This window comes from Phoxinus phoxinus, assembly GCF_949152265.1.
Source record: "Phoxinus phoxinus genome assembly, chromosome: 22".
NCBI classification, from domain to species: Eukaryota; Metazoa; Chordata; class Actinopteri; order Cypriniformes; family Leuciscidae; genus Phoxinus; species Phoxinus phoxinus.
In genome coordinates, this window is record NC_136897.1 from 3675758 (window position 1) to 3702808 (window position 27051).

The 27051-nt window shown below is 38.7% G+C and overlaps 1 protein-coding gene across 7 annotated transcripts in view; it reads left to right on the top strand.

Annotated features, from left to right (window-relative positions):
- ankrd52b (ankyrin repeat domain 52b) overlaps positions 1–26934 on the top strand; it is a 51449-nt gene extending 24515 nt beyond the window's left edge. For 6 of the 7 annotated variants that reach the window (XM_079598327.1, XM_079598326.1, XM_079598325.1 and 3 more), the window contains 9 exons: positions 7152–7272; positions 16468–16687; positions 17948–18035; positions 18130–18213; positions 19321–19466; positions 19597–19679; positions 21939–22021; positions 22111–22202; positions 25112–26934. In XM_079598327.1, the coding sequence (XP_079454453.1) occupies positions 7152–7272; positions 16468–16687; positions 17948–18035; positions 18130–18213; positions 19321–19466; positions 19597–19679; positions 21939–22021; positions 22111–22202; positions 25112–25296 (1102 nt within the window). In that variant the 3' untranslated portion in view covers positions 25297–26934. Of the gene's footprint in view, positions 1–7151; positions 7273–16467; positions 16688–17947; positions 18036–18129; positions 18214–19320; positions 19467–19596; positions 19943–21938; positions 22022–22110; positions 22203–25111 lie in introns of those variants that run through there. The other variant, XM_079598329.1, reaches the window with a different exon arrangement.
- Positions 26935–27051: the final 117 nt, after the last annotated feature.

The following is a 27051-nucleotide window of genomic DNA, read 5'->3' on the forward strand; positions in this document are numbered from 1 at the left end:
GGGTTGATTCATCTTCCTCAGCCATTGCTCCTCTTCCTCTTCAAGACCACAGTTCAGTGTTATTTTCATAGACTCAGTCTTTCTAGTGATGCGCTTGAAAGGCTTTTGCTGGTCTGTCTTGAGGAACTTGTCACAGTGTCAAACTCTGGCGTGTTCCTCTCAATAAGAATGGGTTAGAGTTAGGTTTTGGGGTAAGGGTTGGGTTAGAGTTACTGGTACAGTTAACAATGTAACTACAAATGTTAAAGGGCCCCTATTATGCTATTTTAAAGTTTCCTAATGTTGTTTTGGAGTCTCCTACAACAGGTTTACATGCATCAAAGGTCAAAAAATGACCTTTCAGTTTTTCATAATATACATCACCAGATTTTAAATTATTCTCAAGCCAGATGTAGGGCTGCACGATTAATCGTATTTTAATCGCGATAACGATATCTGCCTCTCTCGATTCATTTTAAATAATCGTCGCGATATTTGCCTACTCATTATTTATCATGAAAACGCTTTTTTTGTTGTTGTTGACATTTGCGTCAAGTCAACACTAGCGTTGAAGTTTGTAGTTGCCAGATGTAAAAAGCTTAAATCCCCCCAAAAGAGCTTTTCTCTTACATGTTCTGCCTGGTGTTTTGCTTAATCTGTGCAATCTGGCAACCCTGCGCACTGATGATCTGAAAACAAACATGCACTGGAGTTTAGCGATCTCCACAGCGATATTCTGCTCACATGAAATTGTCATACAGCCGGTATAGTACTTCACAAACCACTTGTGATGTGATGTTTGTGTGACTAAATCTGCCAATCAAACCTTCTGCGATTTATTTGGGAAAAATCCAAACGTGGATCTCCACCTTATTGTTTGGGATTATGTTTGCAGAATAAAATGAACAATACCTTAGAATTATTGGAAATAATGAGGAATTTCACTGTTCTGTCTTTTGAAGTTTAAGGTTTTACCAGTTTTCGTGATGTGAATCAGTTAAAAACGACAGCCAGTGACAGTTTTCAGTGTCTATCAACAAGTAGGCTATCGTTATTTGCAGTATGAATTTGCTGAGCGATCTGGTTCTGTAGTTTGTCTCATTTGCAACCGTATTGCAACCGTATTGTCTCTTGATCTAATGTAAAGACACATCAGAAAGCGCTCATCAAAACCATGTATTTTGTATTGACTGAAAAAAGAAAGAAAAAAGAAAGGTATTGACTTGCCACCTACAGGCCTTTTAGGTGAAGTGTAGGTTGGTAAAGAACGCGCGAAATGGCCGTTAGGCCTATTAGATTACCACTTTTGATAATTTTGCAATTTATATACAAGTCTCTTCTCTTTCTCTGTAATTCCTCAAATGAGAATAATCGTGATTCATTATCGTGATTATAATTTTGAGCAAAATAATCGTGATTATCAGTTTTACCATTATCGTGCAGTCAGCCAGATGAATTAATCTCTCTAAATCCCTCCTTTCTGCGAGCTACTCTGCTCTGATTGGCCAGACAGCTCAGTTTGTTGTGATTGGTTTACCGCGTACAGCACGCGCCTCAAACAAAAACTCCCATTGCCATAACAACAGCTCTGCCTGTCCTGTATGGGATCAAATTCCCGCCAAATATATAGCGGTCACGTATAAAAAAATAATAAGCGTGAATCAAAAATTTTAAAACACATGTAAAAATATATTGCATAAACTGAAAAAAAAAAAAAAAGCAAAATGATCAGAAAAGCAAACAACGTGGTCACGGATCAAAATATAATAAGCGTGAATCAAGAAATAACAAGCATGAATAAAAACTTTAAACACATTAAAAGTTATTTTGCACAAAACTTAAACTTATGGTCATGCTTTCTTAAAAAGTATGTTTTCTTTGGTTTTATTACTGTGTACTTTGTGCTTTCTTGCATTTTCTGCTCATATTTTACTCTTTTGTACGCTTGTGCTGTTTTTCTCTTCGCTCTTCTTTCTATGTTCTGCGCTTGCTTTCCCAAATGTTGCAGTTCGAGTTTCATGTAAATTAGGGCGGGCTTAAGCGTCACCATTGGTCCACTAGTTCTAGATTGATAGCTACTCCTCTAGCCAATCAATCGAAGAGGGGAGTTGACGTCACACCAATGCGACTCGTGGCTACTGATGCTTACTTGTTATATATACAGGAGAAGACGACCAGCATCAACTCAGTTGGCAAAAACATTTCCGTGGCAGGACACCTTTAAAAACTGCATGTGTGCCTGCAACTCAACCTGTTGCCGGTATATACGTATACCTGGCAATATGGTAGCCTATCGTTAACTTCATCATCCTAATGACGACCTGTTACAGTTGCCTGTCTGATGATCCATCATTCACCTCTAATGCACTGGACCTGGCACCGCGAGCGTCGATCTTTTCCGAGCAGTAACTTGCCACCATCTCCTGGCCGTTTTACTTTCATATTTAATCAATAACAAGGATGGGTAATGTCGGTCCTGGGTGCAGAGTTTAGCTCCTCCAACCCTAATCAAACACACCTGAACCAGCTAATCATCGTCTGTAGGATATTTAAGACAGGTGAGGTTTTTAATCGGAGTTGACGCTACTCTGCAGGACAGCGGCACTCTAGAAACAACGTTACCTATCGCTGATGGAGATGTTGCTGTATTCAAATTTTAAGCTATATTTAAAACATTAATCCTAAATTAATATGCAATTATGTAGCTATGTAAGTAAACACAGTACGTTTGTAATAAATCACTGTATTAAATTCAACTGGTTTCTGTATATCTTCTCTGTAACAAAATCATTTTCAATAATCTGGTCAAATTTGGCGAGGTTAATAAAAAAAGGTAGGCAATGCGTAGCGGTGACAGGTCAAAGTCCTAAAGTCTTCAGACAATGGCCGTTTTAGTTTTTGCAACGAATTGTAATGTTTCATAACTGCAGGATGTTTTACTTACAGCAGCCTTGACATCATGAGCCAAGTAATATTGTTTAACACCAATTAGTGTGCACATTAACATTCTCATGTATCTCAAAAAAGATGAATTTAATTATTTATGTCCAGAGTTCAGATAGCTTTAGCTGTCTTCCCCTGGAAGCAGTGCTTCTTTGTTGTTATATTTACTCAGAATGAAGTGCATCACGGGCGCGCACCACCCACTGAAGTGTGCGGTGACTTAATCACGCTGGTATGCCAAGCGAAAATAATTAATTTAATAAATGCACATAACAAAGCACAAATAAGAAAGTGAACAGTATATAAAAGTATTAGGAAAATAACATTTTAGTATATTATAATGGAATTGAAGAAATTGTACAAACATAAACAGCTTGTACTCCTACATAAGCATCAGTAGCCACGAGTCGCATTGGTGTGACGTCAACTCCCCTCTTCGATTGATTGGCTAGAGGAGTAGCTGTCAATCTAGAACTAGTGGACCAATGGTGACGCTTAAGCCCGCTCTAATTTACATGAAACTCGAACTGCAACATTTGGGAAAGCAAGCGCAGAACATAGAAAGAAGAGCGAAGAGAAAAACAGCACAAGCGTACAAAAGAGTAAAATATGAGCAGAAAATGCAAGAAAGCACAAAGTACACAGTAATAAAACCAAGGAAAACATACTTTTTAAGAAAGCATGACCATAAGTTTAAGTTTTGTGCAAAATAACTTTTAATGTGTTTAAAGTTTTTATTCATGCTTGTTATTTCTTGATTCACGCTTATTATATTTTGATCCGTGACCACGTTTGCTATTCTGATCATTTTGCTTTTTTTTTTTTCAGTTTATGCAATATATTTTTACATGTGTTTTTAAATTTTTGATTCACGCTTATTATTTTTTTATACGTGACCGCTATATATTTGGCGGGAATTTGATCCCATAGTCCTGAGGCTTCCAACACCCTAAACTAAACACAGTAACATAACAATGATGTTGATTTTACCATATCAATCCGAGCGCGAGTCCGATGATGAATACATTGGAAGAACTAGTTATTCAGCCCGAGCCTCCATCGCAAGGACAACTGGAGCAGGGCGTTTCTCAGTGATGCACTAACTCAGTTTGAGGTACTTTATAAGATGTTGCAACTGTAATTCCTCAGCATCAGCATTAACAAGTGCATGTCCCATCAACCGATTATTTTACTTGTACTAATTTATTTACCGAGTGTTTTTCTAATATATTGCGGTGAACACGTGGAAACTGTATCAACAGTGCATACATTAGCCGAGCTCTAGCGTGAATGACTGATGTTGGTAAAACAAATCTTGCTCCATGCTTAATCTTTCCTCGAAGTAGTGAGAGCGACAGACAATCTGCATTAATAGACACAGTTATAGGTAATAGTGGCCCACAGCTGATTTCAGTTAGACAGTAATAATGTGAGTTAGCCAGTTAGCAGGAGACCTACACAATATAAAACTCAAAACTAAGTATTTTGAACTCCATCTTTCAAGAGCGAGCGGTTTGTGAATCCTGCATTGAACTCCCTGAGATTTGAGAAGCTGTCGTCAGTAAAATAAACTGTCTTTACCTTCACACTGTAGAGCACAGCGTCTCCTCGACATGATGCTGTCCAGTGTCCACAGGAATCAGCTGCCGGTTTGAGGTTTAAGTTTCCCTGGTGTCTGTGCGCGCAATAAGTGGGCGGGCTAATGTTTCGTCTTGACGTCACGACGAAACGGCTTATGACTCGTTTGAAAAACAATTCATTTCATTGACTAAGTCGACTCTTACTTTTGAAAGACAATAACTTATATACGGTGCACTTTCAGATTTAAAACTTTGCAGGATGTTTTCATTCACTTAGAGCTATATTACACACTACATGAAAGGTCATTTTCAAAAATCCCTAATAGGGGGCCTTTAATTAAATGCAAGTACTTTAACCCTTTATGGTACGGAGTTGCCATATGGCAACAATTAATTTCTACTCATTTCTTTGTTATTCAGAAAAAAATACAACATTTTGCACTATGGGAATTAAAAGGGCAGGCCTTTAGGTAGCCAATGATGTGCTGTTTTTAAGTCACATGATATTTAAATGTCCCTCCAAAACTCTCTTTCTCTCTCCAAAGACACCTGTGCAGTGTGAAGTGCTCCAGAAATTGATCTATTAACGATTTCTAAACATCTCTTCTTAAGGGGGATTTTTTTGCAGCATTTTCGATATTTTTATTTACAAATCAACTTTGTCTAACATAGTTTTACTGTAAATTGAGAAAATATCCATGTTGCCATATGTCAACAACGCTGTACCACAGTGGAATTGCAGTAATGTATTTCCCCATTGGGATTTTTTATAGATAGTAGCATCAACAATATGATTGCAGTTATTTATTTGTTTAGTGTTTATTGTAGTATAGTTGTATTTATCTATAAATAACTAAATTATGTCTTTTTTTCAGAAAATTAATACAGTATTTTACAGAAAGGCCAATAGGAAGAGTGCAGAGTTAGCTCTTCCATGTAATGAGAGTAAGGACGAGTTAGGCGAATTTATTTTTGGTTTGCATAAGTTCCAAGTATAAAAATCTATCAATTTCTAAAAGAAATATGCATTTAAATAAAAGAAAATCACAATTGTTTAACCATTTTCCATTGTGGTACAGCATTGCCATAAAGCAAGTACTTTTTTTGATTTGTTTAAAGGGCACCTATTATGGAATTTTGAAATGTACCTTTCATGTAGTGTGTAACATAGATCTAAGTGAACAAAAACATCCTGCAAAGTTTGAAATATGAAAGTGTACCGTATATAAAGTTATTGTCTTTCAAAAGTAAGAGTCGACTCAGAGTCATTTTTATGAATCGTTAGAAGACCGAAGCTTTTTCTCTGACTAGATGACGTCAACTTGTCAAGTTATTTGAATACGATACGCCCACTTATTGCGCTCCAAGGCCAGGGAAAACTCGAAAACATCATGGCGACGAGACGCTGTGTTCTGAAGTGCGACTCAAGTGAAGTCAGCATTTGAAGACTAAGTGGCTACAATTCATATATACAACTATACCACAGAAGTTTAGTCCGAGCCTTGTGCTTTGTTCGCGCCATTTTGAAGACGATTGCTTAACTTAAATGCAATCAAACTTGGATTCGCGAGAATATTATCGCGATAATATATGATATTGAAGGAAGGTTCATTTCTAAGTGTATTTGCATCAGCTTCCTCCTCCGTATCACAACCTGTAAGTGTTATTAATAATTATTGCTTTTATGTTTTATGTATCATGCTTAATAATTATTTTGTTTGTTGTGTAAGCACCGTTTAGCTTCTAGGTCTTCAATGACAATTGTATTGAGATATGTGAAGTGTTTGTCGTTGTTTTCGGAGTTGTCTTAAAGAATAGAGTAATACCTCGTAGTAACGTAACTGCATTTTTTGTTTTTTGTAAAAACGTTATGTTTATGCATCGGGCTAATGCAAACAAAGACTGATTGTGCTTTTACAATATGAACTCTGGGCTATGCTCGCTAACATAACATTAAATTATTTATCTTATTTTTAGTTTTTTACTACAAACTACAAAGCAGTGGACTATAATCATTATTATCACATTATTATAACACAATTTAATTGATAAAAGCATCATTGTACTTCGTGTTAAACAATAAGTATTATCTCTGTAAACACTGCTGGGTCATCTGACCAATCAACGCAGATTAGCGTCGCGCAAAGGCGGGGTTTGGAAAAATGAGTCGTTGAACGATTCATTTGGGAGTCGGTGAGCAAATCAGGTAAAAATAAATGCATATTATACGACAACTAAAGTGTTTTTTGTCATTGCATGCATGTAAAACTGTTGTTGGGGACTCCCAAAACAACATTAGGAACATTTTAAATGTCATAATAGGTGCCCTTTAAAGCTATTTCTTGGAACAAAATGCATACCATAGAGGGTTACATGTAATTACAATGTATGTACAAAATAAGTAAAGTGTGTCATATGGTTAAGTACCCAAATTACAATTACAGTGCTGTAAATACTGCATTGCACGTTCAAACTCATTCTTCTCTATGATGACAAAGTTCAGTAATATGCCTTATCAGAATGTGGTGGGAATTTAGACGCATTAATATGTTATATTGTTTCCCCCCATCTTTCTCTTTCTCTCTCTGTTTCCTTTTTTGCATTGTTTAAAGTATTGCTATTGTAAGCATAGTTTGGTGGTATCTGTAGGACTCCACTGATGTTGGCAACACTGGGCGGTCACATTGACTGTGTCCACATGCTGCTTGAGAGAGGAAGTAAACCAGACACTGGAGACAGAAGAAGCCGCACTACTGCTTTACATCGCGCAGTAAGTTTATGTACTGTGTGTATGTATGTATGCATGCATGTGTTTGGTTTGAGTATCTGAGAGTATCAGAAAAAGCGCTATATAAATGTAACAAATGATTATTATTATATTTACACATTATCAGGCTGGAATTTGGCAATATCATGTGTTCTTGATTTTGTTTTTGGGCTCTACTAGAACAGGTTTTCATGCTTGAATGTTAAATTTTGCACAAATTTGATATTGTTGCAGCTCGTCTCTTCCCAGTGTGTCACTAACGCTCTAGGGTGCATTTCCCATTTAACGACATATGACTAACTACCATAGTACGATGCATCGTTGAAGAAATCAATAAGCTAGTCACGACTGTTTGCTGAAGCCATACTGTCGTTCAACCACGCTGGTTAATGTAGTCACAAATGGTGGAGTAATAACTTATGAATCTGTTTGAGTTCGATTTAATGGCAGATTTATGCTATAAATTATGGACATGGCATCTGAGGAATAATAATAAAGATTTTCAGTTGTTTTGCTTTATTTCCAGCCTCAATCATAGGCTGGTTCTCTAAAAGACGTAAATTACATTTTTATATTTTTGAAATGAAAGAAATAGGTTGTACTGAATGTCAGCTTGCTTATTTTGCTCAAGATAAGGATTTAAGTCCACGTCATGCAAACGAGAGCTGGTCGAGAGCTGTCGTTCCAAACACACAAGTTTGCGATGCTGTTTGCTAATGTTCGTTAGAACTCTGGTTTCGGGAAACACCGACTTGTTGAACTGCAGTATGCTGATAACGGCAGAACTTGCGACCATAGTTGGCAAACGTTTCTTTTGGGAAACGCACCCCTATCTCTATGAAGCCCCTCCTTCTGAAAAGCACACTGTGCTGTGATTGGTCGGCTGGAGCAGTGTGCTGTGATTGGTCGGCTGGAGCAGTGTGCTCTGATTGGTCGGCTGGAGCAGTGTGCTGTGATTGGTCGGCTGGAGCAGTGTGTTGTGATTGGTCAAGCACTTCAAGCGTGTTTGGGAAATGTCCCGTCCCTTTCCATAACCCCTACTTTCATCACTCTACTAACTAACTCAACCAGGCCCCGCCCCTTTATTCTCCACCGTAAAGCTCCAGTCCGCTTGAGCAAGTACGTATCCAGCCAGTGTTCAAAACTGCTTGCCTTAGCTCGATTCAAAACGATAAGCTTGTAATAATGTTTTTAATTCCAGTGGTACTGGTGGATTTCCACGAGCATTCAAGAAATGTCTTTCCATCATTACGTCACATCTGTACACATAAAGAAGAGTCTCAGCTAGTCACATCTGTACACATAAAGAAGAGTCTCGGCTAGTCACATCTGTACACATAAAGAAGAGTCTCGGCTAGTCACATCTGTACACATAAAGAAGAGTCTCGGCTAGTCACATCTGTACACATAAAGAAGAGTCTCGGCTAGTCACATCTGTACACATAAAGAAGAGTCTCGGCTAGTCACATCTGTACACATAAAGAAGAGTCTCGGCTAGTCACATCTGTACACATAAAGAAGAGTCTCGGCTAGTCACATCTGTACACATAAAGAAGAGTCTCGGCTAGTCACATCTGTACACATAAAGAAGAGTCTCGGCTAGTCACATCTGTACACATAAAGAAGAGTCTCGGCTAGTCACATCTGTACACATAAAGAAGAGTCTCGGCTAGTCACATCTGTACACATAAAGAAGAGTCTCGGCTAGTCACATCTGTACACATAAAGAAGAGTCTCGGCTAGTCACATCTGTACACATAAAGAAGAGTCTCGGCTCGTCACATCTGTACACTTAAAGAAGAGTCTCGGCCCGTCACATCTGTACACATAAAGAAGAGTCTCGGCTAGTCACATCTGTACACATAAAGAAGAGTCTCGGCTAGTCACATCTGTACGCATAAAGAAGAGTCTCGGCTAGTCACATCTGTACACATAAAGAAGAGTCTCGGCTAGTCACATCTGTACACATGAAGAAGAGTCTCGGCTAGTCACATCTGTACACATGAAGAAGAGTCTCGGCTAGTCACATCTGTACACATAAAGAAGAGTCTCGGCTAGTCACATCTGTACACATAAAGAAGAGTCTCGGCTAGTCACATCTGTACACATAAAGAAGAGTCTCGGCTAGTCACATCTGTACACATAAAGAAGAGTCTCGGCTAGTCACATCTGTACACATAAAGAAGAGTCTCGGCTAGTCACATCTGTCCACATAAAGAAGAGTCTTGGCTAGTCACATCTGTACACTTAAAGAAGAGTCTCGGCTAGTCACATCTGTACACTTAAAGAAGAGTCTCGGCTAGTCACATCTGTCCACATAAAGAAGAGTCTCGGCTAGTCACATCTGTACACTTAAAGAAGAGTCTCGGCTAGTCACATCTGTACACATAAAGAAGAGTCTCGGCTAGTCACATCTGTACACATAAAGAAGAGTCTCGGCTAGTCACATCTGTACACATAAAGAAGAGTCTCAGCTAGTCACATCTGTACACATAAAGAAGAGTCTCAGCTAGTCACATCTGTACACATAAAGAAGAGTCTCAGCTAGTCACATCTGTACACATAAAGAAGAGTCTCAGCTAGTCACATCTGTACACATAAAGAAGAGTCTCAGCTAGTCACATCTGTACACATAAAGAAGAGTCTCAGCTAGTCACATCTGTACACATAAAGAAGAGTCTCAGCTAGTCACATCTGTACACATAAAGAAGAGTCTCAGCTAGTCACATCTGTACACATAAAGAAGAGTCTCAGCTAGTCACATCTGTACACATAAAGAAGAGTCTCAGCTAGTCACATCTGTACACATAAAGAAGAGTCTCGGCTAGTCACATCTGTCCACATAAAGAAGAGTCTCAGCTAGTCACATCTGTCCACATAAAGAAGAGTCTCAGCTAGTCACATCTGTACACATAAAGAAGAGTCTCAGCTAGTCACATCTGTACACATAAAGAAGAGTCTCAGCTAGTCACATCTGTCCACATAAAGAAGAGTCTCGGCTAGTCACATCTGTACACATAAAGAAGAGTCTCGGCTAGTCACATCTGTCCACATAAAGAAGAGTCTCAGCTAGTCACATCTGTACACATAAAGAAGAGTCTCAGCTAGTCACATCTGTACACATAAAGAAGAGTCTCGGCTAGTCACATCTGTACACATAAAGAAGAGTCTCGGCTAGTCACATCTGTCCACATAAAGAAGAGTCTCGGCTAGTCACATCTGTCCACATAAAGAAGAGTCTCAGCTAGTCACATCTGTACACATAAAGAAGAGTCTCGGCTAGTCACATCTGTACACATAAAGAAGAGTCTCGGCTAGTCACATCTGTACACATAAAGAAGAGTCTCGGCTAGTCACATCTGTCCACATAAAGAAGAGTCTCGGCTAGTCACATCTGTACACATAAAGAAGAGTCTCGGCTAGTCACATCTGTCCACATAAAGAAGAGTCTCGGCTAGTCACATCTGTACACATAAAGAAGAGTCTCGGCTAGTCACATCTGTACACACAAAGAAGAGTCTCGGCTAGTCACATCTGTCCACATAAAGAAGAGTCTCGGCTAGTCACATCTGTACACATAAAGAAGAGTCTCGGCTAGTCACATCTGTCCACATAAAGAAGAGTCTTGGCTAGTCACATCTGTCCACATAAAGAAGAGTCTCAGCTAGTCACATCTGTACACATAAAGAAGAGTCTCGGCTAGTCACATCTGTACACATAAAGAAGAGTCTCGGCTAGTCACATCTGTACACATAAAGAAGAGTCTCGGCTAGTCACATCTGTACACATAAAGAAGAGTCTCGGCTAGTCACATCTGTACACATAAAGAAGAGTCTCGGCTAGTCACATCTGTCCACATAAAGAAGAGTCTCGGCTAGTCACATCTGTACACATAAAGAAGAGTCTCGGCTAGTCACATCTGTACACATAAAGAAGAGTCTCGGCTAGTCACATCTGTACACATAAAGAAGAGTCTCGGCTAGTCACATCTGTCCACATAAAGAAGAGTCTCGGCTAGTCACATCTGTACACATAAAGAAGAGTCTCGGCTAGTCACATCTGTACACATAAAGAAGAGTCTCGGCTAGTCACATCTGTCCACATAAAGAAGAGTCTCGGCTCGTCACATCTGTCCACATAAAGAAGAGTCTCGGCTCGTCACATCTGTACACATAAAGAAGAGTCTCGGCTAGTCACATCTGTACACATAAAGAAGAGTCTCGGCTAGTCACATCTGTCCACATAAAGAAGAGTCTCGGCTAGTCACATCTGTCCACATAAAGAAGAGTCTCGGCTAGTCACATCTGTACACATAAAGAAGAGTCTCGGCTAGTCACATCTGTACACATAAAGAAGAGTCTCAGCTAGTCACATCTGTACACATAAAGAAGAGTCTCGGCTAGTCACATCTGTCCACATAAAGAAGAGTCTCGGCTCGTCACATCTGTACACATAAAGAAGAGTCTCGGCTCGTCACATCTGTACACATAAAGAAGAGTCTCGGCTAGTCACATCTGTACACATAAAGAAGAGTCTCGGCTCGTCACATCTGTACACATAAAGAAGAGTCTCGGCTAGTCACATCTGTACACATAAAGAAGAGTCTCGGCTAGTCACATCTGTACACATAAAGAAGAGTCTCGGCTCGTCACATCTGTACACATAAAAAAGTCTCAGCTAGTCACATCTGTACACATAAAGAAGAGTCTCGGCTAGTCACATCTGTACACATAAAGAAGAGTCTCGGCTCGTCACATCTGTACACATAAAGAAGAGTCTCGGCTAGTCACATCTGTACACATAAAGAAGAGTCTCGGCTAGTCACATCTGTACACATAAAGAAGAGTCTCGGCTCGTCACATCTGTACACATAAAAAAGTCTCAGCTAGTCACATCTGTACACATAAAAAAGTCTCAGCTAGTCACATCTGTACACATAAAAAAGTCTCGGCTCGTCACATCTGTACACATAAAGAAGAGTCTCGGCTAGTCACATCTGTACACATAAAGAAGAGTCTCGGCTAGTCACATCTGTACACATAAAGAAGAGTCTCGGCTCGTCACATCTGTACACATAAAGAAGAGTCTCGGCTAGTCACATCTGTCCACATAAAGAAGAGTCTCGGCTCGTCACATCTGTACACATAAAGAAGAGTCTCGGCTAGTCACATCTGTACACATAAAGAAGAGTCTCGGCTAGTCACATCTGTCCACATAAAGAAGAGTCTCGGCTCGTCACATCTGTACACATAGAGAAGAGTCTCGGCTAGTCACATCTGTACACATAAAGAAGAGTCTCGGCTCGTCACATCTGTCCACATAAAGAAGAGTCTCGGCTCGTCACATCTGTCCACATAAAGAAGAGTCTCGGCTAGTCACATCTGTACACATAAAGAAGAGTCTCGGCTAGTCACATCTGTACACATAAAGAAGAGTCTCGGCTAGTCACATCTGTACACATAAAGAAGAGTCTCGGCTAGTCACATCTGTACACATAAAGAAGAGTCTCGGCTAGTCACATCTGTACACATAAAGAAGAGTCTCGGCTAGTCACATCTGTACACATAAAGAAGAGTCTCGGCTAGTAGGCTATGAGTGTGAGGATGCTGGAGTTGGAGATTTATAGCCTTTTCTCACAGCACTTCATATAATTAAACTTATCAATTTGATGGCGGATCCAGAAAGGTTCAAACGACAATCATCAGTGACAACTGGAGATTCACCCGATGTAAAATGTAAAAGACTTCGGACTTCAGAGTGGCTACAGAAAAATAGAGACTGCAACCGGCCCATGCGAAAACAAGAATACATATCGGAAGGGCATTAAATGTAGTCACGCAATGCTGATGTTGTGAACATTAACAATTTGAAAACAAAGTATAATTTGCACGGTTTGACGTGATATGATAACCGATCAGATTTATTCAGCACGATTTACTGCAATGCTTTTTTCCCTTAGTTGGTCAGAACAAAAGTGGATGTTACTTACTTGTTCAGATTAAATTTTTACTGGTGATGTTGGTCATACTTCCAAAAAGTATAATCTGTGATTGCGAATGCCAGTATCCACACCGGCGGCGACTGACAGCCGCACATTCTCCTCAAAACATTGTGTTCATCCGCGCTGTGCCGTGCCGAGGCACAACCCACGTAAAGCTGATTATTCCACAAATAACTGCAATTGCAGATTTTGTACAGAGATGGCGACAAAGAGGAAAAACTGCGGACTGCAGCTTTAATTATTTAAATGAGGAATATATATTGTGACGTGTTCGTTCCCAGAAGAAAACCCAAGACTACAATGAAGTTCAGAAACAGTGACACTAGCTATGTTTCCATCCACACGTTTTTATCCGAATTAAGTGATATCGAATGAGAAATGCCTTATGGAAACAGTAAAATTCGATTGAATATCGAGTCAAATGAAATGCGTTCGGTCTCATCGGATTTTATCTTGATCGATATACGGCTTATGCGATAAACGCTGATGGAAACATTATTTGCCGAATAAATAATGAATCCATTTTGTCTAGCAAATCTTTGTCCGCAAATGTTGGCTTGAATGTTGTGCGATTCAGTGTGAAAATGAATGGAAACCCCTTAAAATGTCTCAAATCAATTCGATATACCAATTTGATTGCAAAACAGCATGTGACGTCATTACGCACAGGTTTTTACCGTATTCGCTTTAAAGCCGTTGGATGGAAACACACTTTCACCAGCTTTATTCGCATTAGAGTTTTTTTTTACCGAACTTCAGATAATTCGATTGACAAGTGGATGGAAACTTAGCTACTGATATAGAGTATAACTCCGGCTGGAAGGACATTGGAGCAACATTAAAGGCGTATTTCACATATATCTGGATTCATGCAGACGTAGCCTTCTATATCTCTTAAAGTCCCCCTGTGGTGAAAATCCAGCTTTTAAAGGTCCTGTTCTTTGTGATCCCATTTTTTTTTACTTTAGCTAGTGTGTAATGTTGCTGCTAGAGCATAAATAATACCTGTAAAATTATAAAGCTCAAAGTTCAATGCCAAGCGAGATATTTGATTTAACAGAAGTCCCCTTTCAAAGCCTACAGCGAACGGCCAGTTCGGACTACATCCTCTACTTCCTGCTTTAATGACATCACTAGAACAGTTTTTTGACTAACCTCCGCACACAGGAATACACAAAAAAAGGGGGCGTGGTCTTGTTGCGCTCCTACAGAGAAGAGGAAGAGTTGCGTTTGTAGAGAGTGTTTGTCGCCATGTCATCGAGACGCTGTTATTTTCATCCCGGAGTCAAATCACCTTTGTTTGGCCATGTTAACAATAACACTGAGCGCATACGTCTCCACGTTACGGTAAGAGGCGCGACCTTTCCAGGCAACGTGCGCTAAACTGCTGTCCAATCACAACACAGGGTTCCTTGTGCCTTGTGCCAGCGGTTCATTGGCACAATCAGAACTCGTTACGCATTTCTGAAGGAGGGACTTCATAGAACAAGGAAGTCATCAGCCCGTTTTAGGACAGTGAAAACAGCGGTATACAAAAGTACATTTTGTGAAAAATACTGTTTTTTTACACGTGAAACATGAACACATGTTATATTGCACACTGTAAACACAACCAAAGCTTCAAAAACACAGGAAAAACGGGACCTTTTAAAGGGATAGTTCACTTTAAAATGAAAATTCTGTCATTTCCTCACCCTCAAGTTGTTTCAAACCTGTATTAATTTCTTTCTTCTGCTGAACACAAAGTAAGATATTTTGAAGAATGTCAGTAACCAAACAGTTAACTGGTCCCATTGACTTCCATAGTAGGAACAAATATATACTGTGGAAGTCAATGGGACCTGGTAAACTGTTTTGTTACTGACATTCTTCAAAATATCTTACTTTGTGTTCAGCAGAAGAAATAAATTCATACCGGTTTGAAACAACTTGAGGGTGAGTAAATGATGACATAATTTTAATTTTAAAGTGAACTATCCCTTTAAGAGGTGTTGGCAGAGCACCTGATTCTGCAAAAGGAATCATATTTCTTGGTCTTTACACAGCCCTGCAAACCAATCATTGCAACTAACTAATCCTACGAGATACCCTTTCCATTTTAACAGCCCTTCTGTTTCACATTTGGCAAACATACATTGCGGGTTGAAATCATCTCCGAAATTAGCTTAGCTGGACACTTGGGCTTAAATGTGGTGAAGATGTCAGCAGAGCTAAGCTCTATAGTGAGGACGGTTCAACACATGTGGCCTAATTATAGGAGTCCCTATAGGCTCCCTTTACACCTGTGTTTTCCGTGATCGGATTTACGATCGAATCTCACTTGAGATTCACACAGTAAGTGACTGTGAACTGCGGTGAACAGATCACTTAAAGCCCATTCAGAGGAGGTCTGGGAGGGATTTAATGAAGGTACATTTGCAGTGCCGTTTCGTTACACAGATTCAGCTGTGAGGTTTTATTCTGTGAGGTTTAACACTGTGCTTCTGTAATTTACACACCTGCTTCAATCCACAATATCTGATTATCAATCAAATTATTTCACCTGGAATCTTGTTTCTCACATTTCTCTTTCCACACAGAGCAACTTTTTAAATTCATAAATATATGAGTAAAAAAATAAAATAAATCACAATCATTTTGTTCCATTAAAATGTGTTTTTCCTTGTTGCTTGAATTCACAGCAGAAGCAGTTTTGTTTTTTGGACAGAATTTGTAGGGCGGGACTTGATTTTGTCCATGAGGAATTGATTGGATGACTCTCTAACCCAGAATGCATGTGGTTACTGAGCGGACAGCTGTCACTGAGGGTTATGTTACACTTTGGTTCACACTTGGGGGTAAAATAATTTTTTTTTATTCATGCCTTAGGACATATTTTAACGTGTGTGTGTGTGTGTGTGTGTGCAAATGTTCATTACGTGTGAAATGCTCACTTTAGATGGCAGCTCAAATAACTTTTGCATTAATTATGGGCACAATTTGGAGTTTCTTTTAGTGCTAAACTGAACAAAAAAAATTCACTCAGAAATTATTTAACAAGTAAAACATACTCCAATTGTCTTTATTTTGTTTTCAACTTAAAAAAATATATATATATTTTTTTGTAGTGTAGTACAAAATGAAACTAGGAATACCAAAAACTGATTATGCAGTGCGAGTAAAGCGAACTGAATTTCAGTGTCCTCTGTGTGTTTCAGGCAGTAGTTGGGAATGAAGAGTGTGTGTCCGCATTGCTGGTGCACGGAGCCTTCGCTCTGTGCCGGGACGTTCATGGCAGAAGCCCTTTGCATTTGGCTTCCTCTTGTGGTCATGCAGGACTATTGCGGCCCTTACTGGATGCAGCGTCACTTTCAGACCCGCTTGACTCTCTGCTAGACTACAGTGCCTACACACCCACTCACTGCGCTGCTTACCATGGTAAATAACCCATTCTATAACCTTGCTAGGGGTCTCCAACACGTCGCTCGCAAGCTACCGTTTTTCGGTGGTGGAAATCCATTTAGCTAATAAAACTTCTTTGTCGTTGTGGAGAGCGCAGTGCATGGTTGCATAGCAACGACAGACGCCACGGGAAAATCGGGAAAATTTTACTATTAATAATAAAAGATAAGCTAAATTGGCATAAACTGCCATTGTAAATGTCAGTAGATTATCTTTTTTGACTCATTATTTTTATAAAAATGATTTAAAGGCTAAAATATGTGAGGTTTATCTTTTTATAAAACCTTTTTGTCACAACATTATTTGAACTTGTACATGTTAGTAGATAACATGTTGCAACAAGACACTCCTTTAAAATCTGGCCATCATTTTTAATGTTATTATTTTAATGTTTATGTAAACAAAAAGTGCACATTGATGCTAATTTTATTTGTTATTTGTTTTCTACATAAAACTTGGTGAATTGTGCAGTATTAGTACTTTTTTAACAGGATTCTGTGATAAACATGATAATTTTGGTCACAATAATCATGAAATGAAATTTTCATGCCATTTCATCTCTAGTTATAATAAACTACAATCAACTATAATTATGTGTTTTTACAATATAATATGCAAAGTGCAATTTTCTATCATTTCTATAAGTTATTTTCTCTGACATTTAAGGGTGACATATATAGGCCTACAAAGGCTCTTTTATGTCTAAAACAGTTTGGATAGTTGTTAATATGAGAGTTATGAGAAATTAAGATATTTAAGTATTGTATTACATGAGTAGCTCTCGGCCACTTTCATTTTTAAAAAGTAGCTCTCAAATGAAAAAAGGTTGGAGACCTGTGGAGAAACATCAGTTGAGATTTATATCAATGAATGACAAATCTTTCATTTTCTACCTCAAATTAAAGTTGGCATGAAACGGAATGTGCTATTGTCTTTTCTTTCCTATTGTGACGTATACGCAAGTGAACAAATGTAGGGCGGGGCTTGATTTTGTCTGTGAGGAATTGATTGGATGGTTGTGGTTTGCCATTGGTGGATCTCATGTGAGTGACAGGTTGCTCCGCCCTCATCATCAGAGAAGAGAAGAGATGCTGCAAGAGGGAGGGGAAGTTATGAATTTTAAAATAACAATAATGCTGTGCACGGATAAATCATTAATCATAATTACGGCAATATTCCATAAAAAACAAGAATTGTCTAATTTGATTTCATGTAAAAGTTTTTTTTAACACACAGGGCACAATGACTGTCTCGAAGTTTTACTTGAATATAGACCATCAAGCTTCCAGGAAGGAAATGCCTTTACACCACTGCACTGTGCACTGTGAGTGAACCTCTCCTGTCTCCATCTTTAAAATGTTTCTGTACAAAACACACATTTTTCATGACGAGAACATTTCCTGTTTCTTCCTCCACAGAATCACTGGTCACGATGGTGCCGCTCAACTGCTTGTTGAAACTATAGGAACAAAGATCATGAACCTCAGAGATGCCAAAGGAAGGTGTGTGTGTGTGTGTGTGTGTGTGTGTGTGTGTGTGTGTGTGTGTGTGTGTGTGTGTGTGTGTGTGTGTGTGTGTGTGTGTGTGTGTGTGTGTGTGTGTGTGTGTGTGTGTGTGTGTGTGTGTGTGTGTGTGTGTGTGTGTGTGTGTGTGTGTGTGTGTGTGTGTGTGTGTGTGTGTGTGTGTGTGTGTGTGTGTGTGTGTGTGTGTGTGTGTGTGTGTGTGTGTGTGTGTGTGTGTGTGTGTGTGTGTGTGTGTGTGTGTGTGTGTGTGTGTGTGTGTGTGTGTGTGTGTGTGTGTGTGTGTGTGTGTGTGTGTGCCCACTTAAAAAATATTTAAGTATATAGTTAGAGAGTGAAACAGAGAAACTTGAATGGTTTACATTAGGTCACCAACCACTTCGGATAAACGAGGGTTTCTTTCTATTATGTGATAAAACTGTTGAAATTGTGAAGACTTTTAAGTATTAAGGAATCATGATTGACTGTAAATTGAACTTCGCTGATAATGTGGCTCTATTTGTAAGAAAGCAAATCAAAGGCTATTTTTGCTAATGAATTCGAATTTTGTGAGTAAAGCTGTGTTGCAAAGAGTTTATAATTGAAAGTGTTTTAGAGTATAATGTAACTGTGTGGTTTGGACGAGTTACTTCTGCGAATAAAGTTAACTTAGAACTACAAGAGTAGCAGGAAAAATGATAGGATTAAAGCAAAAGTCAGTTGCTCAGTTATACCAAATTGCTGTTCAGAGAAAAGCCTTGATTATAACAAGAGACACAACACACCCCTTGAATCATGTTTTTGAATTATTACCATCACGTCGTCGTTACAGAACACCAAAAGCAATTACAGCAATATATAAACAAACTTTCGTACCAAATGCAGTAAGTCTTTTGAATAAGAGGTAAGAATGTGAATATATTTGAATCTTGTCATTGTGGATGTTGTGTTTTGTTAATTGTTTTGTGATTGTATGGCGAGACCAAAGATCAATTTTCAGCTTAGGCTGAACAATAAAGTACTACTACTACTACTATCATGAGAATTATTATTATAATTTTTTTAATAAAATAGGGGAACTTTAATATTCTCAGTGTATTTTGTCTACAGGACTCCACTACATGCATCTGCACATGCAGGAAATATGGCGGCACTGCATCTGGCGCTGACCTGCGGTTCAGATGTGAACTCAGTCGATCACACCGGGCGCTCTGCATTAATGGTTGCTGCTGAAAATGGGCATTCGTCTGCTGTCGGTTTGTATTGTTTTTATTGTCTAGTGCTTTCGACTAACGTGTGTAGAGTGGTTGTGTGTTCCATTGATTTTAAAAGATGTTATCTTCTTTAGTAGTCTTATTGATCTGCTCAAACCTTATTTGGTTCTAGACATCTTGCTTCATCAGACCAGAGCGAACCTCTCACTGCTGGACATCAACAGGAACTCGGCACTTCACATGGCCTGTAGAAGAGTAATGTGCCCTAGCATAGGGTCCTATATTACACAACATGTTCTGATTATCAGTGGCTACGTTTACATGCAACTAAATAATCCGTTAGTAATCGGATTGACAGCTGAATTGGGCTGAAAAGCCTTCATGTAAGCGTTAATTGACCGGATTGAGCTCGATCCGAATGAAATTTCGATCGGACTGAAAGGTGTTTTATTCCTAGAGGAGTCAAAAGTATTCACATTCATTATTCAAGTAGAAGTATAGATACTAGGGTTTGAAAAGACTTCAGTAGAAGTTGAAGTATCAACTCAAGCTTTTTACTCAAGTAAAAGTGTAAAGGTACTGGTTTCAAAACTACTTAAAGTATAAAAGTAAAAGTAATTTAAAGGGGTCATGACATGAGAAACCAAATTTGCCTTGATCTTTTGGTATATAAGAGGTCTTTGTACCATTAAAACGTCCTGCAAGTTTCATAGCTTAAGACGTCCTCCCCATTATAAACGAATCATTTATTTAATCAAGCTCTAAATACAGCTCGTTCTGGATCCATGGTAAGAAGTGACGTCATGGTACGAAGTGACGTACCAGCGTTTGCATATGACCGCCTCCAGCAGAAGACAACTACGCTCATTTCGTATCATTGTCGCGCCCGCGCGCCGCGCGCCTCACAAGTGTTCAGTCGACGGACAGCGAGTGGGTCTGTGTACAGGGAAATTACGACGCCGCAGATGTGCTGTTCCTGGCTGTGAACAAACAACATCTTTGAATACGCTGCGAAAGATCCAGTCGTCAGGGAAAAATGGATGCACTTTATCTTTTGCGGACGTCCCAGTCACGGCAGTGTTAGTTTAAGCGTTTGTTCTATACATTTGAAGGATGACTGTTTTGAGAACAAATCCCAAAATGATGCTGGCTTTGCCAGAAAACTGTTGCTCAAAGATAAGTCCGTGCCGACTATTCTGGGCTCAACAACGACGACGCAAACTGTAAGTAATGTGTTTAAAACTTTAAACTACTTTTTAAATACGCTGAATCCGCAAATGTTCTGGCTGGGGGCGTTAATAATTGATGCATAGGCACTGACGTTAGCCAATCATAACAGTGGGCGTTAACACTGAACTCTTAAAGGGGAAACACCCCAAAACAGACTGTTTGAATCAGAGGATGAGAAACAGGGTGTGATAAGGTCATAAATCACTACATTTTAAACGTTTTTTGTAAAAAAAACTATAGTAATACTATAATTGCACCTAAGGGAACATAATAATAAAATAAAAAAAACCATGTCATGACCCCTTTAAGGAAAAAAATGCCATTAAGGACAAAAGCTTAGGCCGCGCCACAGGGGCCTATAGTGCACTACCCCACCTCCTCAAAAAACATTTTTTTAAAGGCTGTAATGACTATAATGTTATATTAAAGAACCATAGACCTTAGTCTGATTATAAGCTGTTTTCCAAAAAAATTAAATAATAATTCGGATATCGGATATTGCCATCTTTGTGGGGATATTTTGACCCAAAAATGTATAGGGTTGCACACACACACACACACACACACGTTATGTTTGCCACTTATCCCGCGATTGTCATACAGTATATTGTAAAAACGTCTGTCCCCAAATCAATATTTGACGTGATTTGCCCCGTATTCTTGAGCAGAAAACTGTTGATTTCTCCCTCGCTTACCGCATCTCTAGGTTTCCTTCGGAGGAGTTTTGGCGCTTCGCAGTTACACAACCAAATGTAACTACAGCCTCTCACAAGTTAGAAAGAAAACACAAAGCCAATCAGTTTAGCGATGTGTGTTCAGGAGGCGGGACTCCGATCTAGGCTATTAACATGTGTGTTATTGGTAATTTTTTTGAACGATGACAAGCCGAAATGAAATAGGAGTAACGAGGCTATTTTTAAAATGTAAGGAGTAGAAAGTACAGATAATTGTGTGAAAGTAAAAAGGAGTAGAAGTAAAAAGTCGGCTGAAAAATAATTACTCCAGTAAAGTATAGATACCCAAAATTTCTACTTAAGGTAACGAACTATTTGTACTTCGTTACTTGACACCTCTGTTTATTCCTTTTCTAATCCGATCGAGAGAACATGTAAACACTTGATCGGATTGAAAACCGAAACTGAAAGGACATATAAACGCGCACATTAACCCGATCACATGTTTAGCGTTCATGTAAACACTACATTCAGATTCATCAATCAAATTGCAAAACAAAAGTTGTGCATGTAAACATAGCCGATGATCATCATGTGTTTAACTCAACAGGGTCATGAAATGTGTGCTCTGCTCATTCTGGCTGAGATTGACGACCCCTCGCTCATCAATGCCACAAATAGTGCACTTCAAACGTGAGCATTCCTCTATTATAAGTGTGTGTGTGTGTGTTGATTGTTTGGTTGTTTTCACAGTTGAAGTTTTTCTATCTACACACCACTAGGCCTCTGCATATTGCAGCGAGAAATGGTCTCGCCACCGTGGTGGAGGTTCTGCTTACTCGCGGTGCAGCGCTTCTGGCCCTCGATGAAGATGGTGAGTTCCTCCATTTCCTCCAAATATCTTCTTATTTTGAAATCTGTTTTATAAGGTTAGCAAAAAAACACTTTATGATTCTTACATTAAGGCGAGACACTACAGGTGAATAGGGTACATTTTGTAACTAGCAGATATCACCATAAAACTTTACCAGTTGATTACCTGCATTAAGATGAGAAAAAAAATGTATTACAAGTTTTCTGTAATTTCATGTTTAAATATGCAAATTAGGCAATATCTAAGTAAATATGCGCTAATTTGCATATAATTTAAAAAAACTAAATCTGAGTATTGGATAAAGCCAGGTTCAAAATGATTTTTTCATTGTGTTCACATATTAGATGGGGAAAAAAATGACAGAGGGATTTATGGATATCTACTTTCTGACTTTGGATATCTACTTTGGATATCTATATTCTGTAAATCAGAATATACTGTCAATAGCCTTAAAGGCTTTTTATTTTTTTTTTTTTATTATTATGTTCCCTTAGGTGCAAATATAGTATTACTATAGTTTTTTTTACAAAAAACTTTTAAAATGTAGTGATTTATGACCTTTTCCCACCCTGTTTCTCATCCTCTGATTCAAACAGTCTGTTTTGGGGGTGTTTCCCCTTTAAGAGTTCAGTGTTAACGCACACTGCTATGATTGGCTAACGTCAGTGCCTATGCATCAATTATTAATGCCCCCAGCCAGAACATTTGCGGATTCGGCGCAACTGTTTAAAAGCGGGTGATGCATGCGAAGCGATGGCTCTTGCAATGATAAAACTTTATATGTTTGAGCCGGAATCAGAGGAAATTAAACCATCACCACAACAACGAAGACTGGATCAGCCCGTGTCCACATGGAAAGTGAAACTATTTTGAATTAATAAAAAAATTGTAACCCGAGACACTTGAAACGGATTATTGTTGCATAATTATCCTATAGCTTAATTTGCTATCAGATTAACATTTATTTATAGCCTGGGTTTCCCCATACTGCCTTTGCGCAGCGCGATTTTATTCACGCTGAAAGGCAGTCTGGATACCATGGACCAGATTTTCGCCTCATCTAGGGAACCAATCACAGAACGGGGAGGGAGCAGCAAGACGATCTATGCGACACAACTAAGCAGTTTGTTTATATCCATATATATCTTCGACCCTCATGTTTATCTTGCACAAACGGCAATAATCGCTGAACGTCATTGTTTACACAAAAATATCTTACCCATCGTCTTCTTCCTTGTCTAATTTCTGTCGCTCTACATACATCATCTGGTATAATGGAAACGATTGGCTATGAGCTACGTACAGGCGCATTTGATAGACATTCTTAGCACCCAATAAACGCCGCCGGGCATTCGTAAACCACGCCTCAAATACGAGAAAATGCGCATGTGGTTCCCAGACCCAAGTCTCAACGAGAATTGGGTCTGGCGTTAGCCAGGCTAATTTATTTAACTAATTTCAATGAAATGATAGGGTGTACCACGGACAGAAATGCATGCACAGGCCATCTTTGAAGATGCAGCATTGATAAGGCAACATTTTAAATTTTCTATCACATGTAGGCCTACTAGAAAGGCGACATATTTTCAAGATTCTCTTATACAAATGTGTTTATATTAGCCATGATAAAATGTAAGTTTGCGTCGTCGTTGTTGAGCCCAGAATAGTCGGCACGGACTTATCTTTGAGCAACAGTTTTCTGGCAAAGCCAGCATCATATTGGGATTTTTTCTCAAAACAGTCATCCTTCAAATGTATAGAACAAACGCTTAAACTAACACTGCCGTGACTGGGACGTCCGCAAAAAATAAAGTGCATCTAATTTTCCCTGACGACTGGATCTTTCGCAGCGTATTCAAAGATGTTGTTTGTCCACAGCCAGGAACAGCACATCTGCGGCATCGTAATTTCCCTGTACACAGACCCACTCACTGTCCGTCCACTGAACACTTGTGAGGCGCGCTGCGCGACAATGATACGAAATGAGAGTAGTTGTTTTGCGCTTAAAGCGTAGTTGTCTTCTGCTGGAGGCGGTCATTATGCAAACGCTGGTACGTCACTTCGTACCGTGACGTCACTTCTTACCATGGATCCAGAACGAGCTGTATTTAGAGCTTGATTAAATAAATGATTCGTTTATAATGGGGAGGACGTCTTAAGCTATGAAACTTGCAGGACGTTTTAATGGTACAAAGACCTCTTATATACCAAAAGATCAAGGCAAATTTGGTTTCTCATGTCATGACCCCTTTAAATATATTTTCGCCATGTTTTTTGGAATAAAATGTTATATAAATCAGGCTAGGAATAATATATTTACAAATCCCTCTGTAAATGTCTTCATAATATAACTAGGTACAAGACTGGAAGGTGTGGTGTATATATATAGGTGCGACTGAAGTGGAGATTTCAGACTTGGAGAATGAGAGAAAATAAATTGAGAGAACGGGCTTTAAAGATTTATCATCAGCCAATGAGATTGCGCATTCAGCCCTTTTACTTTCACGATTGGTTGCTGATAAAAAGGAAATGACCATATTTGGGTCCGACAGCATTGTACAGCAGAGAGAGTTTTCTAACAGTGTGTGTGCAGACAGAGATCGCGGAGCAGCGTGTTGAACGCCAACTTCTGTTGAATTTATGAGAAATCTACAGACGCAAACAAAGTGCAGTAAAATAAAGACCTAAATGTGTATTTCTGACTTTTTTTTAGCACAAGTCTGAAAGAAGACATGTTATTGAAGACAAATAGCCCAAAATCTCAAAACTGACCTGTGAAAAAACCCTGATGTTTTTGCCTGCCGTGTCTCGCCTTAAATATGTCAATAATTGACATGCTAGGATAACTTATCCTTACACAATAGTTGTTTGAGAAGTATTTGCACACATTAATTGTGCCATGTTTTTAGGTCATACTCCAGCGTTGGCATGCGCTCCAAATAAAGATGTGGCGGACTGCTTGGCTCTCATCATTTCCACTATGAAGCCTTTTTCTGCTGGCACCAGCTGTGGCGTCAGTCTGATGAAGCACTGTGGCATCGCTGTATCCCATCAGCCCTTGTCCAACATACAACTGATTACAGAGGAACCGTAGGACTGAGTGAACACCAAACACCAAACTATATGCCTTTAACAAACTGCACCGCTCCTTCCTATCCAGACAGGAGGTATTGGGATGTACTGTCTATTATACAACGCTAATGTTTTAGCATCATGCAGTATATACAGTAACATATTCATTTGTAGTGCAATAAATCTTTAACAAATGCCACCATTCCATTATATGCTGAATTCCTCCTTAATAACCAGCCATAGAAAGTCACTTCTATTATCAGAGTACAACATCTGCTTCTGTTTTAGCATCATATAGTATACATGTATTCATTTGTGGTTGCATGTGTGGGTACTATAAATATTACAATTGTTACAGTGCCATCCCTTTTATCTTAGCCTATTACTAAGATTTCCCAGCTTTCTTTGGACACTTTTTACGCCTTTCTAAAGTGTGAAAAATGAATTAAAAATAACAATAGTTAGCCACCCTACAAACATGCCCCACAAAACACCATCACGTCAAAATAAAAGTCTCTCACTCACAGATTATGTATAATTGTCATCCTAGTTTACAGGCATAAAACTGTAATTCATAAGACCTTTAGCACTTCAATTACCTAAACAATACAAACTTAAATTAACTAAATTATCACTGTTGCCATTCATGTTTTAGCGGTAACACACAAAATATTTGTCAAGTTTGCACTGTGCTTTTATTTATTTATTTCAATCATCATTTATTGTCAGTAAACAGTTCTAGTAGACTTCATCATCTGATACTGCTAACTACAGTAGATTAGCACAAGATGTTTTTTTGTTAAAGAATAAATAAAGTATTCTGATATAGAAGTGTCTGATCTGAATTCTGATCGAAACATAATTATTTGCAATATTTGATTGCTTGCATGTCATAAGAAACTACTTTGTTTTTTTATATATATCAGCATATCTCCAAGTTATTTACTGATCTGATTTGGCACATTCATTTTAATAGCTCATCTTAGTGAAATTCAATAGATTTGTCACAAACAACTGAACAAAAGTTGAACCAATGTTCATAAGTCTTCTTTTAATACTAAATATAAACTGGAAATGCAGCACAGTTGTATGTTAATCATGTGATCAATAACCATAGGGGTATTACAGAACTGATCATTCCAGTCCTGGTTACTGGATTGGTCAAAACTGCGTTGTAGCCATTAAAATAAAATCACAAAATATGAATAGGTATGATGCAGAACACGTTCACTATATGACTGAGCAGCCCAGCTGATGTAACCATTTCATATAAGCAAAAAGGCTCTCAATTCTGTGCTGTATTATGAATATAAACTTGGTCATTGACTATATTGACCTTGTTACTTACAGTAAATACTGCATGGAGGTTGAAGTTCTTATCTAGTCATCACATGGTTTGGGGTTCAAACCAGGGGCATGTGGCAGAAATCATGATGATTAATAATATTTTTATAAATTTATAAATGTACAAGTTTCCAGGTCAAAGACATTGGAAATCTATGAGGTGAAATTCCTTATTGAGCAGATTCCCAGTGATTTTAGCCACATTTCGCAGAGCAAAGGTAAATGTGAACGTGCCTATTACACGAATATTGAGAGCATTAATGAGCAAACCAGAATTTTTTTGTATGTTTATATTAAAACTGTCACAAAAATGTCTGTTTTTGTGTTCTTTTTTTTTTACATTGCTTCAAATATATAACTACAATAATACAGTGACATACGGGGCGAGCCCCCAAGGGGACATGGTGATGAAAAAGAGATGCGAGAAAAAACT